Here is a 14,025-nt window from a genome sequence, read left to right as displayed (position 1 = left end):
GCAAAGTCCTCAGTGCAAGTATGCTTCAGTGTAGGCTGGAACCCTATTGCACAGAACCAGCTTGAATCCAATTTATTTCTGCAAGCTCTTATGTGATGTATATGATGTATTTTTAGGGAACTGCCAACAGTATCTGTTGGCTTTAGTATGAATTTTTCAGGTGTGCTTATCTGCTCTTCTAGCGTATCACTGTATTATTTATTATATGCTGTGGTTTTATATGTTTATAACCCACCAACAACGATGAGTGAGATATCCCACCCTCAATAACTCAAGGAAGCAGGACTAGAACAATTTTATACGACCTCGTCTCCATGTACTACTTATTAATTTGTGTTCTAAGAAAGCCAGCAAGATAGTAAAGATCTCCATGTTGCATCTAAACATAAAATATTTGTTAACAGCTTAGCATATGGCTGCTGGGGCTTTAATAAGGAAATAAATAAAAGTTGCTCTGCTGAAGCAGCCACTACAAAAGGAATGGAATTCTTCTCTCTGCCATGTCAGCTGCCTTATTTGTGAGCTTTATTTACATTATGTGGCTCTTGCATGCAGTTATGAAGAACGAAACCTACTGCGCCTACATGGATGTTTAAGGATGAACAGTTACAGATAGGTAGCCGTGTTGGTCTGCCATAGTCAAAACAAAATAAAAAAATTCCTTCCAGTAGCACCTTAAAGACCAACTAAGTTAGTTCTAGGTATCGGAAGAAGTGTGCATGCACACGAAAGCTCATACCTAGAACTAACTTAGTTGGTCTTTAAGGTGCTACTGGAAGGAATTTTTTTATTTTGTTTTGACTAAGGATGAACAGGTCCAGGAAACCCTCATTAATTGGGCTAAAAGTGTGCCAACTATTTGGCAGAAAGGGCACTCTGTTGTAGACTATGGGGAAACTGGCTGTTTGTTATGATCTGCCAAAATAGGATGTGCCCCTTTTGCTCCCTATACATTATGTCTTCCCATTAAAAGCTGGGGCTTTTGTGTTGAGGGGATTACTGAGGGGCACAAAATCATTACCTCTCTGTGTAAAGAAAGATTGGCAGTGCTTTCTCTGTCGCTTCAGATCGATACAGATCCAGGCAGGTGCTGTTTGTGTTTATACTTCAAAAGTACCTGGAGACTGTGCTTGTATTTCTCAAAAACCCCAGGGAGAGAGCCAAAAGAATCTGGAAACAAAGCAACTGTCAGTTTTGTATCTTCCATCATGTGGGAGTATAGAAACCTGCACTTGGGAATTAAGAAAAAGATATGGAATAGGTGGATCTAAAGAACGCTGTAGTCAAAACCACAGCAACCTTCTGCCTCTCGCCATAAGGAGGTAAACACAGTTAAAGATGTGAATAATATATTCCCCCCTCCCAAAGGCTCACATCATGTTAATCTGAAGGAGGATTTCTTCTTCCAACAGAAATTCTGAATCTTTAGCATATAACTGACAGGCAGAAATGAAATAAGTGCAGTGTTTCCTGACACAGAGATGGGAGATGACACACGTGTTGAATTTCTGTCAGTCATGCAAATATTGAAGTCACAGAGATTTTCTCAAGACAAGTTGATGGCAACCTTAAGTAAGGAAGACTTACAAGTGCCAGAAAGAGTCAAACAGTACGAGCAGGTTGTTTTTAAAAAGAGACACTTTCTACAAGTTGAAATTTTAAAATCTGCTTTTCTTAAAAAAGCATGTAAATACATAAATATAAAATTACTTCTTTAAATGGCTTTTTTAAAAAATTCGCCCTGCTAGGTCAGAGGTTAAGTGATACACAACACTTTGTCCAATGAACCCTTTCCCCGTTACGCCATGTTCTTTCTTGATTCTGAATGTACACACCCCTCCAAATGCAAGGGTTCTTTAGCATTGCTGAAACATTGATCTGCCACAACTAGCTGGAAAGGCAATTATAACTGTGGTTCCAAATGGCACTTTTATCATCGTTAATATCCACAAAATGTGTGCAGTAGGAGATGCAAAAAGTGGGTGGTACTGCTGACCTCGGATTTCAATAAGTTCTGAAGAATGCTTATTAAGAAGTCCTGTTCAGTGCAAGAAGACATATTTCTTAGGACTGCAGCCTCTCCTATGGTGCAGGATTTTTTTTTTTTTTAAAAAATTACACTGCCTGTGCTGTGCCTAAGCATTAATAGAAGTGAAGAAAAACATTAATACTTAGCATCCTTGAGCTAGTTTTATGGAGCGCTGGTAATATTTACTCCTCCTTGTTGGTCTATACTGTGCAATGGGACTTACTCCCGGGAAGGTGTGCTTAAGTTTGCTTCTGGAGAGCAAGTCAGCCAGTGAGAACGGTGTGTGCCATCTGAAGGAAAAAGGCCACTGTCACTTGTTCCCGCTCTGTTTCCTACTGTCTGGAAGGGTGCTGCTATCCCTTTGTGCAGATGGTATGGCTACAATTAAACTTCAGAGTGCAGAAGGACTAGCCGTGTGAGGATGTGCCAGCAACTGTCCCAGGGCTGAAATGGGCTTCTCCCTGCCTCAGGGACCAGAATCTGTAGGGTGCTCAGCTGCAGAAGAGGACCTGGCTCCTGCAACTCTAATAGTTGTGAGGAAGGAATTTCAGCAGGTGTAGCAGAAATGTGTGTGTGTGTGTGCATGCATGCATGCATGAGAAGAAAATTCAGACAGAAGGAAGAGAAAGGAGGATATATATTGTAATTTTTAAAAGTGTATTCCATGTTTCAGGTCTGGAATGGTCTTTATGATATATATGCACTGAAGAAAAAACTTTGTTTTGTTTTGTTTAAAGGCCAAAAAGGAATTTGCATATTTAATGCTTGTTTCTGATTACTCAGAGACAATGTTGTGTTCTGTTCCATTAGGCAATGAAACATACTCTTGTGCTCTCAAAATATTGATTGAAACATTTCCCTCCTATCCGCATAACCTAAACTATGCCATTTATTATTATGACTTGAATCTTTTGTGACGCTCCCTAATAAATATTTCACCACAATTAGCATGTGAAAAGATGAGGACCAAATGCTAATTGAGCCGAAGCGTGAAAGCAATGTCTAACTTAAGACATGATTAACAACGCACAAGCTTGATCTTCAAGTTGTTATTTATCGCTTTTCTAGCACTTCTTCAGTATGCAAAGCTCCAGTTCTGATCTAATTTACATTAAGCAATTTAAATACACAACACTAAACATGCACTGTTGGATCAAAGCAAAGAAGTCACGTCTGCTAAGCTCATTCATAAAAATATTCAAAACACAGTATCCCTAAACTCTATTAGAATACTGTTCTCCAATTTTATGCAAATTACTGAGCACAGTAGGTGGTATAGCAGCTACATGCTCACACAACACTAAACCATGCTTAGGAGCTACATATGTGGATGAGCCTGAACAAAGTTTCTAGCTCACATGTTGTTGTTTAGTCGTGTCCGACTCTTCGTGACCCCCTGGACCAGAGCACACCAGGCACTCCTGTCTTCCACTGCCTCCCGCAGTTTGGTCAAACTCATGCTGGTAGCTTCGAGAACACTGTCCAACCATCTCGTCCTCTGTCATCCCCTTCTCCTTGTGCCCTCCTTTTTTCACAACATCAGGGTCTTTTCCAGGGAGTCTTCTCTTCTCATGAGGTGGCCAAAGTATTGGAGCCTCAGCTTCACGATCTGTCCTTCCAGTGAGCACTCAGGGCTGATTTCCTTCAGAATGGATAGGTTTGATCTTCTTGCAGTCCATGGGACCCTCAAGAGTCTCCTCCAGCACCATAATTCAAAAGCATCAATTCTTTGGCGATCAGCCTTCTTTATGGTCCAGCTCTCACTTCCCTGGCTCACATGCGACACACCTATTGCTACACTTCCACAGAGTTTTGTTTCACTTTTAAAAAGTCATAGCTTAGCATTAAACCAGGGTTCCTGACTTAAAACAAACTCTTTAAAGAAGTTTAAACTTTTAACAGCACAGAGATTCATGACCCATGGTAAAACTTGCTTTGTTATGAAGCCTAACAGAGCTTGTTTAACCAGGATCCCTGGTTCAAACATATCACCAAGTCAGGAACTTCAAAAGAAAAACTCAGCTGCACAGGAGGAAGTGATGGATGGAAGAGGAGAAGGAGTGTGCAAGCTCGACGCTTTGCTTGGGCTCATTCAGGCACTGCTAAACCATGGTTTAGTGCTCTGTACTCACTATGTTGTCAGCAGGAAACAATGGTTGTTAGCATTTAGCGGGTAGTGGTTTGCCTGATGGGTTGAAAATGGAATGGCTACTTCCTAGCAACGTTGTCACTGCTGCTTACTGGGAGACAGAGGGACAAGGTGGTTGTGCTGGTGCGAGCACGCTGGCAGAGCCCCAGTGCAGTTGCACAACCTCGGCTTCACTGCCAACTTGCTCCTGAAAGCTGTGCTAATGCCAGGAAGCTAGCATTGGAGCTCTACACCACCAACTATGCAGCAAATGCTTAAAACCCTACACCACTCTATACCACCAAGGCACGACTTCTGATTGGCTGCAGGAAGTCGCGCCAGACGTTCATCTTCACTTCCAGTTTTGATCGTTTGGGAGCCAAGGCATTTGAGACCCAAGGTATGGCTGTAAATGATGTCAATTTTTATCAGTTTTCCCCATAAGGCTAGACCACTAAAGTTTAAGGTGCTTTTGCAATTCCAGGACTCTCTCACAGGTTGAGAATGGGGTCTTCACAAACAGGCTGTGCAGTTATTATTAAAAATTGTTTTAACACTGTCTCTTAGGGGTGAATGAGATGGAGAATTACTATATTAATCTGGTGTGTGTGTGGTGTATCTGTGCCAAACACCAAAACTTTACTGAGCTTGCTGGACACAGTTGTTTTAACGCACTCTGTGTGGGGCTGCCCTTGAAGATGGTCCAGAAGCTGCAACTGGTGTAGAACACAGAGGATAGGATGCTGACATCCGTTCTTAAAAAAAAAGGTGCACTGGTACTTCTGAGCCCAATTCAAGATGCTTATGTTGACATAGGTAAAGGTATAGGGACCCCTGACCATTAGGGGTCCAGTCGTGACCGACTCTGGGGTTGCGGCGCTCATCTCGCTTTATTGGCTGAGGGAGCCAGCGTACAGCTTCCGGGTCATGTGGCCAGCATGACTAAGCCGCTTCTGGCGAACCAGAGCAGCGCATGCAAACGCCGTTTACTTTCCCACCGGAGTGGTACCTATTTATCTACTTGCACTTTGACGTGCTTTTGAACTGCTAGGTTGGCAGGAGCAGGGACCGAGCAATGGGAGCTCACCCCGTTGTGGGGATTTGAACCACCAACCTTCCGATCAGCAAGTCCTAGGCTCTGTGATTTAACCCACAGCACCACCCGCGTCCCTCCTATGTTGACATACAAAGCCCTAAATGTCTTGGGCTCCGAATATCTGAAGGCGTGCCTCTTCCTATATACACCTGCACAGGTGCTGAGATCTTCCTATATACACCTGCAACAGGTGCCCTGCTGGCACTTTTGCTGCTCTGTGAAGCTTGTGGTACAATGGTGTGTAAGAGGGCAGCTTTGGCAGTAGGATTCTGCCATGCTTCCTCTTCCACAGTGCTGTGCTGTTATCTCTGGTCAGCTGAGCAAGCAGGTGGGAGAAGGGAGTTCCTGTTGCAGTTCCCTCCTGCAGCTAATTTTATCAGTGATAACAGCTCAGCAATGGGGAGAAGGGGTGCAAGGAGACGGGGTGGGCCTTGGGACAGCGGTCAGTTCTGCATCCTTGCCCTAAAGAGGCAATTGATTTTTAGATTACAGTATAGTCTGTATACCAGAGTTTTGCAGTGATTTCGTCTCTTATAAACCAATTGTAAACTTCCACAGAGTTGGTGTATGTAAAAGAGTGCATGTAACAGAAAAATAGCTTGAAAAAAGCCACATGAAACATTTGAGCTGCCAAGTAGCTCATTGTTGATTTGGCAGACGGTCTTCAAAACATGGTTGAGCTGCTGATTATTCTCAACAGAACACATATAAAAATAATAAAAGGCAGAGGCTTTTGAAAGCATTTGTTCCAATCTAACAAAAGTTAGAAATAGGTATAACTGTACTCCTTTGCACACTTACTTGGTAGTGAGACTCAGTAAACACAGTGAAGACTTACTTCCAAGTAAATCAACATAGAATCAGGTTGCAGTTCTTACTGCCCTATAAAGGACTGCAGCCTTACAGTCAATAAATCTTAGGATCTTTGCCTATTATTTTAAGTACCTGCAGTTATTGTTTTCACTATTGAGATTTTTGGAGGGTACAAGTTACTTGCGACCTCCAGCCTAATTCTATGCATGTCTGCTTGGTAGTAAATACTACCTAATTCTGTCTAATTCCCAAATCCATATGAACAAGCTTGCAGCCTAACTCAAGTCCCGTTGATTTCAGTTGAGACTGACTTTGGTTGGATTGAAACTAACTGCCTGCTTTTAAAACTAATTCATTGCTGATTATTCTGAAGTAGCTTGCAAATGAAAATGGCAACAAGCAGCTTGTCTAATGCACGCTAAACTAGTGAATACATAATTGTGCTGACATATACATTGTCTTGCAGACCTATCATATGAATATAAATGATTTGGTTTAATTGGTATATGCCCTATCCAAATTGGACATTTGATACCTCCCGAAATGTTTAGAAAGCTTTGTAATTAGCATTTCCAGAATTAGGATTCCCAAACACTGATGGCCGACAAAGAAATTGTTTAAGTGTGTTGACAAGATAACTTGGTTATCTTTGTCCTTGACTTATGCACGTACAATGGAAATTCCTCCTAAGTTTGTATATGCAGAATCACTGCATGACAGCCATTAAATCTTAGGATCTTTACTATCCCTGCCCATTGCTTTATCACTTTAAGTGTTATATTCAGTTATTGTTTGCACTATTGATATACTTTTTGACTGATGAAATCAAAGATCCTGATGAAGGAATAGCACTATGTGAAAAGCACAGGGCTTTCACTTTGAAAATGTGCCACAAGGCATAGGTTTGAATCCTGATTGCAGAGAGGGAACAGCTCTGACACATAACATGTTTTATATGCAGAAGGTTCCAAATTCAATCCCTGTTACCTCCAGTTAGAGGACCACAAGAAGCAGGACTGCCTGTGGCCTTGAGACAGCCACTGCCAACCAAAATAGTCAATGAGTAGCTGTATTAGTGGTTTGGCTCACCGGCCTATTTTGACATAACACTAAATTATGAATGAGTGGGCATTAACCTTGGGCTCATACACTCCCCTTGGCTGTGAGAGTTTGGAAGCATCCAGTTCCTGCCTTTCACTAACTGTTGTTTATTGTGTCTAAAAATGGTGCCAACTATGGCTAGTTTAAACTAGTGGAGGGCAAAACATAGAGCAGGTTCTAATGGTAGTTCTCTGGATGACTTACAGTAGATCAGCAAGTGTTTCTGACTCCCAGTAATGTAACCATAGCAAGTAAAAATTTATCTCCCTGCCTTTAATGACCTCGGGCTAGTCACTTCTTAGTCTCTGTGTTCCTCTCCTGTAAAATATGAATATAAATAATTTGCCTTTGACCAGGTCTTTGTGCATATATTGTTGGCACAAAGTTTTGTATTCCAAACCCCCGACCTGTACGAAGATGTACTCATATCTTCAGGTTATTCCAGTGTATGATTTATGTTAGACAGTTCCAGCCCGTGAGCCAATATGTTGCACCTGGCCCTGGTTTCTAGGAAAAACACATTGCAGATCCCACAAGCCTGAAATCTGAAAAGCACTGGTTTAAATTATAGTTCATTAACAAGCCAGGTTCATAAACCATAGTTTGAGATATGGTTTAAACTAATCACAGTCTGTGCGATGTACCAGGAAACTGCAGTTAGTGAAAAACAGGAAGTGGATGCTTTGAACTTCCTCATTGCAGCCTTTTATGGTTTAGCATTATACCTGAAACAGGGACATATATGGCAGACTCATAAATTCCTTACCTAGATATTACCTCTGTGTAAGAAATTCTGCCCCAAGTCCTGTGTGCAACAATTACATGTTTACATATTTGGCTGATAGCTCATGTAGCAAAATATATGGAATATGCAATTGCAGAAATAATGGCCCATATGTGGGTTACAATGAAAGTTCTATCCAGCTAGGAAAATGTATCACATTCAAATTTGATTAATAGTGCAAACTGGTATGTAATTTGCAAATTGTTGCCACTTGGGCAGGGTTCTTGACAAGTGGATTTATTTCCTCAGATTTGGACTACTTTGTGAATTGTTTTCATTGTGAGCTTGGGAGCTATTACAACCAAAAGGTCACCAATAAATGAAGTAACCAAAATAACAATATTTTCATATGCCTTCATCTACAACTGCCTTCTAGAGTGGCAACCTTTAATCAGTGTAACTGGTAATCAACTAAAGTGGGTTTGCTGCTACCTTTTTAAAGGATTGGGCTCAAGTTGGCCAGTCATCCAAAAGCTTTTTGCCAGCACGGGAACAAGAGTGATCATGGCCAAAGTGGTTGTGTACACACAGAGATATACACCACAAATTCACAACACACACACACACCAAGCATAGTCAAAACAAAACAAATTCCTTCCAGTAGCATCTTAAAGACCAACTAAGTCAGTTCTTGGTATGAGCTTTCGTGTGCATGCACACTTCTTCAGATACACTTCTTCAGTGTATCTGAAGAAGTGTGCATGCACACGAAAGCTCATACCAAGAACTGACTTAGTTGGTCTTTAAGGTGCTACTGGAAGGAATTTGTTTTGTTTTGACTATGGCAGACCAACACGGCTACCTATCTGTAACACCAAGCATAGATGAAGAAAAACTCTTTCACTCTCTCACACTCCTATCTTCAAACACACATCAACTCACTCGCACACACAACACTTGCCCCCACTGCAGTGAAGATTCAAAGTGCCCCTCCCATCATCCTAGCAATTCAATGGGGCAATGCTTCCTTCATAATGTTGAGAGGAGAACTTTAAACTTCTCTTTCAGCCTGGTGCTGTGATGGTGATTCAAATCACCAGCAGCTGTCGGGCCACTTGTAGTGGTTTGGCAGGCTGGACTCAGCCTCATGGGCCACGGTTTGCCACCCTTCAGTGTTTCTCAACCTGTGGGCCAGCATGACCAGTGGTCAGGGATGATGGGAATTGTAGTCCAACAACATCTGGGGACCCACAGGTTGAGAACCACGTTAACCAATCTAAGAGTCATCTTTTTTTCAGAATGCAGAACCACTTGTAACCTGAGCTGACCCGGCAGCACAGGGACTCACATTTTGGAACTCTTTTTCCGTCTCTACATTACAGATGAACAGATGCAAAGCAGGACAGGGCTCCTCCTATACCTTCAACAGCTTTATGGAAGAGCTGGGCAAATGCAGTTTGCTGTGCAGGAATGAGCAGCGAGGGAGGGTCACGAGAATGCTAACTCAACTCGGCACTGGGGGCTGCTTCAGAGGCGGCAACCATACAAGGAAGAACACACACACACAAACACACACACACTCACGTGGCTGCAGCTAAATGCTCAGATGTTCTACATACGAGAACTGAGGAGGCTTCATCAAGAGAGACTGTAAACATCTTCCTCTTATTCCCCACTACTCTTCCTGTAAGTAATGGGCTAGGCACCAGGGCTCCCTGGGACACCATGTACTGCAGCCACCAAGGTCCCTGTTTTTAGCTGTGTTTTTGTCTCAAACAATGAGAATGGCAATAAAAAAAGCAGGCAAGTGAGGAGGTCTCCTGCTAGCAAGGCCACCAGATTGATTAGGAGATTTCCTTATTTAGTGTGCTTTATCAGCCAAGGCTGAAGTAAAATGGGGATGGGGAATAGCGGAGTGTCTATCCCCGAAGGAAACTGACAAAGAAGCGTTTAATGGAGTTTGTCTTCTACATAGGTTCGGAAAGGATTTCAAAACTGACCTAATCTGCCCGCTTAAATATGACACTCACATGCCAGAGTGCTCCACAAACCTATACTAATGTGCACGTCCACACAGAATAAATATCATAAACTGCCAAATGAAGTCTATTGGATTCTAACTTTAGAAGGCACTCACTGACATACATAACGAAGTGGAATTGTAAGGCAAGCTATTTCCCTTTAAATACTATACAAGTCCCAAGTGGCAACCTGCTCTAAATCTAATGATTGCCTCACTTACTGACTGACTTAATGGCACTTTAATTGCAATGGTACTTTCAGGTTAGCTAGACCCTTCAAATTTGGGCCATGCACAGTCCAACTGATTCCCCCCACCCTCACTTTACTAGAAGTTTGAAAGGGGGAAATGTGCAGATTAGAAATGGAGGGCAAGGGGTGAAATGATTAGGGTGATTCCAGGCCAGGCATTCAAGTACAAACACAACACTAGGATTACACAAAAAGTCTAAAGGCCCCTCCAGACTGGTTTTTTTTGGGCAGGTGCATTCTACAAGATGTCATTGGTGCAATAATAGCTCAATCCACACATCCATTCCACTTTATTAGTTGTTCTGTTGTCACATTATTGCCATCGGGAGGGGCACTCTTGCACTATAGCGCAGTAAAAGCAGGAGGGGGTGGGAATAAACCGGAAGATTTGTGCTATAAAAAGTTACAGGGTTTCAGCAGGAAGTTATAGGATGGGCAACGATAGCAAACAAAGTGGGATAGCTCAGTTGGAAGAGCATGAGACTCTTAATTTCAGGGTTGTGGGTTCGAGTCCCAGGCTGGGTAAAAGATGATGATGCTTGTGGTCCCTTCCAAACGCCCCCCCCCCAAACACCATGAAGGCCCAATAAAAAGGGCATCCAGAGGAGTCCTCAGAAGATGTTCACCTACCCACAAAAACCTCACATATATACTAGGTAAAGGATAAAAAGTTTACTATCCCCCTTATCTCTCACCCCCCATCTCTCTTCCCCCCCAACCTTATACTGAATACAGTATCGAATATGACTGCTCTGTAAAGAGGACTGTATGATCTGAAAATAGAGACACTGCATGTACTTTTATACAGTGCTTTTTTTCTGGGGGGGGGGCCGCAGGAGTACACATACCCCTAAACATTTTGTGAATCTTTGTACTTTTGTCCATTTACTGTATTTATCTCCCCCAATTTGAACTATAAAATGGTGATTTTCTTGAGCCAAAATGAAAGTACCACTAAACATAGATAGATAGATAGAAAAAAGTACTGCTTTTATAACCCCAGAAAATCTTTAATAAAAACAATTTGAAAAGGAGATGTTCCCCTTTCCCTAGAAGGGGGAGGCTAGAGGCGTACCCCAAAATGGCGGAACCACTCATAGGCCACCCTGAAAGCTGAAACGTGGTAGTCCATGGACACACAAATAAATAATAAAACTAGTTGGAAGTTCACCTCCCCCCCTAAAAGCAAAAGTGGTCAGAAATTAGGGGAATTGTAGTCCAAAAACAGCTGGGGATCTAAATTTGGGAATCCCTGCTTTAGCTTCACACCATTGTTTTATCCCCTGCAGTCCACATGTTGGGCAATATCGATGAGGCCAGTGGCAGCCCTGTTTAGGGAAGTTTTTAATGTCTGATGTTTTATTGTATTTTTAATATTTTGTCAGAAGCCGCCCAGAGTGGTTGGGGCAACCCAGCCAGATGGGTGGGGTACAAATAATATATTATTATTATTTATTATTATATCTCAGGACATGAATCTGACCTCGTGACAGAGGCCAGCATTCCATCCAGCCCCCCCCCAAGCCACACGCGGAACAAAATGTCGCCATGTGGGCTGTTAGAGGCGCAGCGGCCTCTCAAGGCTCAGCTCTGGGGTGTCCAGAGCACGTGCCCAGCAACCCTGAGGGGCGACACATGCGTCTGGGCTACGTGAAGCCTCCCAGCAAGCACAGAGCAGGCCACTCTGAAGTAACTGTGGGGTAACTGTGCCCCTGAAGGACCAGGTGCGCAGCCTGGGAGTCATTTTGGACTCACAGCTGTCCATGGAGGCGCAGGTCAATTCTGCATCCAGGGCAGCTGTCTACCAGCTCCATCTGGTACACCGGCTGAGACCCTACCTGCCTGCGGACTGTCTTGCCAGAGTGGTGCATGCTCTAGTGATCTCCTGCTTAGACTACTGCAATGTGCTCTACGTGGGGCTACCTTTGATGGTGATCTGGAAACTACAACTAATCCAGAATGCGGAAGCTAGACTGGTGACTGGGAGCGGCCTCTTAGACCATATAACACCGGTCCTGAAAGATCTACATTGGCTCTCAGCACGTTTCCAAGCACAATTCAAAGTGTTGGTGCTGACCTTCAAAGCCCTAAATGGCCTCGGGCCAGTATACCTGAAGGAGCGTCTCCACCCCCATTGCTCAGCCCAGACACTGAGATCCAGCGCCAAGGGCCTTCTGGCGGTCCCCTTACTTGGAGAAGTGAGGTTACAGGGAATCAGGCACAGGGCCTTCTCGGTGGTGGCACCCACCCTGTGGAACCCCCTCCCATCAGACATCAAGGAGGTAAACAACTACCTGACTTTTAGAAAACATCTGAAGGCAGCCCTTTTTACGGAAGTTTTAAATGTTTGATGTTTCATTGTGCTTTTAATTTTCCGTTGAGCGTGGCCCAGAATGGCTGGGGAAACCCAGCCAGATGGGCGGTGTAGTAGTAAGTAATAATAATAATAATAATAATATTGATGATGGTGATGGTGATGGTGTCATAATCATCATCTCCAGGCTCGGCTCCGGGCATCCAGAGCGCGCCCAGCAGCTCCGCAAGGCGGCCCACGCGCCTGGGCCGTGTAAAGCCTTCCGCCAAGCGCGGAGCGGCCGCTCAGAGGTAAAAAGGGTCGGTGGACGGAGCTGCGGCCAAGCCTTCCGAGCCCCTCGCGGAAGCGCAAGCTTACCTTCGGGATTGGCGCTGATGAAAACCCTGACGCTTCTCCCGCTGGGCGCCAAGTGCAAGGGCAGCGCCGAGAGGTTCCCGGAGAACGCCGCCCTGCGCAGCGCCGAGTCCCGCGGGCAGGGCAGCTTGCCGGCCGCGCCGCCCGGCCACATCGCCGTCGCCGTCTCTCTTCCTCCTCCTCCTCCTCCTCCTCCTCGCCGTCCTCCTTTCCCGGCCGTCCTTTCGCGGAAGGGCGAAGGAAGCGGCGGCTGCAGCTTCCCTCTGGGCGCTCGCCTCTTCTTCTTCCTCCGCAGCCCGTCCGGCTCACCACCAGCACCACCGCCGCCGTCGGCGCTCTCCGGCCATGCAGGTCCTCGTCAGCCCGCCGCCGCACCGCCGCCAGCTCCCCTCGGGGGCCAGCCGCGGCCGGGGCGGCGGGAGGTCACGGGGCGACCGGGAAGAGGGGAGCTTTCAGGCGACGCAGCGGCGGCTTCGGGAGAAGCAAGAGCGCAGCGCTCTCGGCCGGAGAGGAAAAGTTTGCGCCCCGGGCCAAGCGCTGGGGCGCGTCGTCGAGGCGCGGAGGATAGGCAGGGGCGCGCTGCAATGTCGGGGCCACGCCGGGGCCGGCTTCCCTTCGGCGCCCTGCTCGACCCCGCCGCGCTCGCTGCTCTTCCAAGGCCGCTCAAGTCTTGCAACTCTTGCTCTAGTTCAATGCAAGCGGCGCTTCGAGAGACGACGCCAGTCGGCCGCTTCCTTCTCGCGCGCAAAAACGCACAAGCAAAAAAAAAAAAAAAAGGAGATCTGTTTGGATCAGGCGCTAGCCGCTGCTGCGGTTTCCCTCTCGGCTCGGGAAGGCTGCGAAATGGTTTTGCTGAATTGCAATGCCACTTCGAAATCGCCAGGCAGGCAAGCCAGCCAGCCAGCAAGCTCGGGCTGAGCTTTTCTCTTGCAACTCTTCTCTCTCTCTCTCTCTCTCTCTCTCTCTCTCCTCCAAGTCGTCTTCTCGTCGAAGTTGCTCGTGCAATCTCTCTCCTGCAAACGAGATATTTTTATAGTCCTGCACGGCTCGGGCGCTCCAAATGGGGGGGAAGAAAAGAAAAGAAGAGGAGGAGGAAAGAGTTCAGAGAACCCCCTTGGATGTTTTGTTGCAAGGGCACGGCGAGCGCGCGGAAAGCAGCAAAGGTTAGGTATTCACCAAGCGAGAGAAAAGCCCG

General features: G+C 45.3%; 1 protein-coding gene across 1 annotated transcript in view; it reads right to left on the bottom strand.

The window, feature by feature from the left end:
• NWD2 (NACHT and WD repeat domain containing 2) overlaps positions 1–13,201 on the bottom strand; it is a 65,912-nt gene extending 52,711 nt beyond the window's left edge. The window contains exon 1 of the mRNA XM_081875610.1: positions 12,834–13,201. Within this exon, the coding sequence (XP_081731736.1) occupies positions 12,834–12,984 (151 nt within the window). The 5' untranslated portion in view covers positions 12,985–13,201. The remainder of the gene's footprint in view (positions 1–12,833) is intronic.
• Between the last annotated feature and the right edge of the window lie 824 nt (positions 13,202–14,025).

Source organism: Podarcis erhardii (assembly GCF_964252035.2).
Source record: "Podarcis erhardii genome assembly, chromosome: 9".
In the NCBI taxonomy this organism is placed as follows: Eukaryota; Metazoa; Chordata; class Lepidosauria; order Squamata; family Lacertidae; genus Podarcis; species Podarcis erhardii.
Note: the sequence above shows the minus strand (reverse complement) of the source record. Positions and strands in the feature narration are given on the sequence as shown.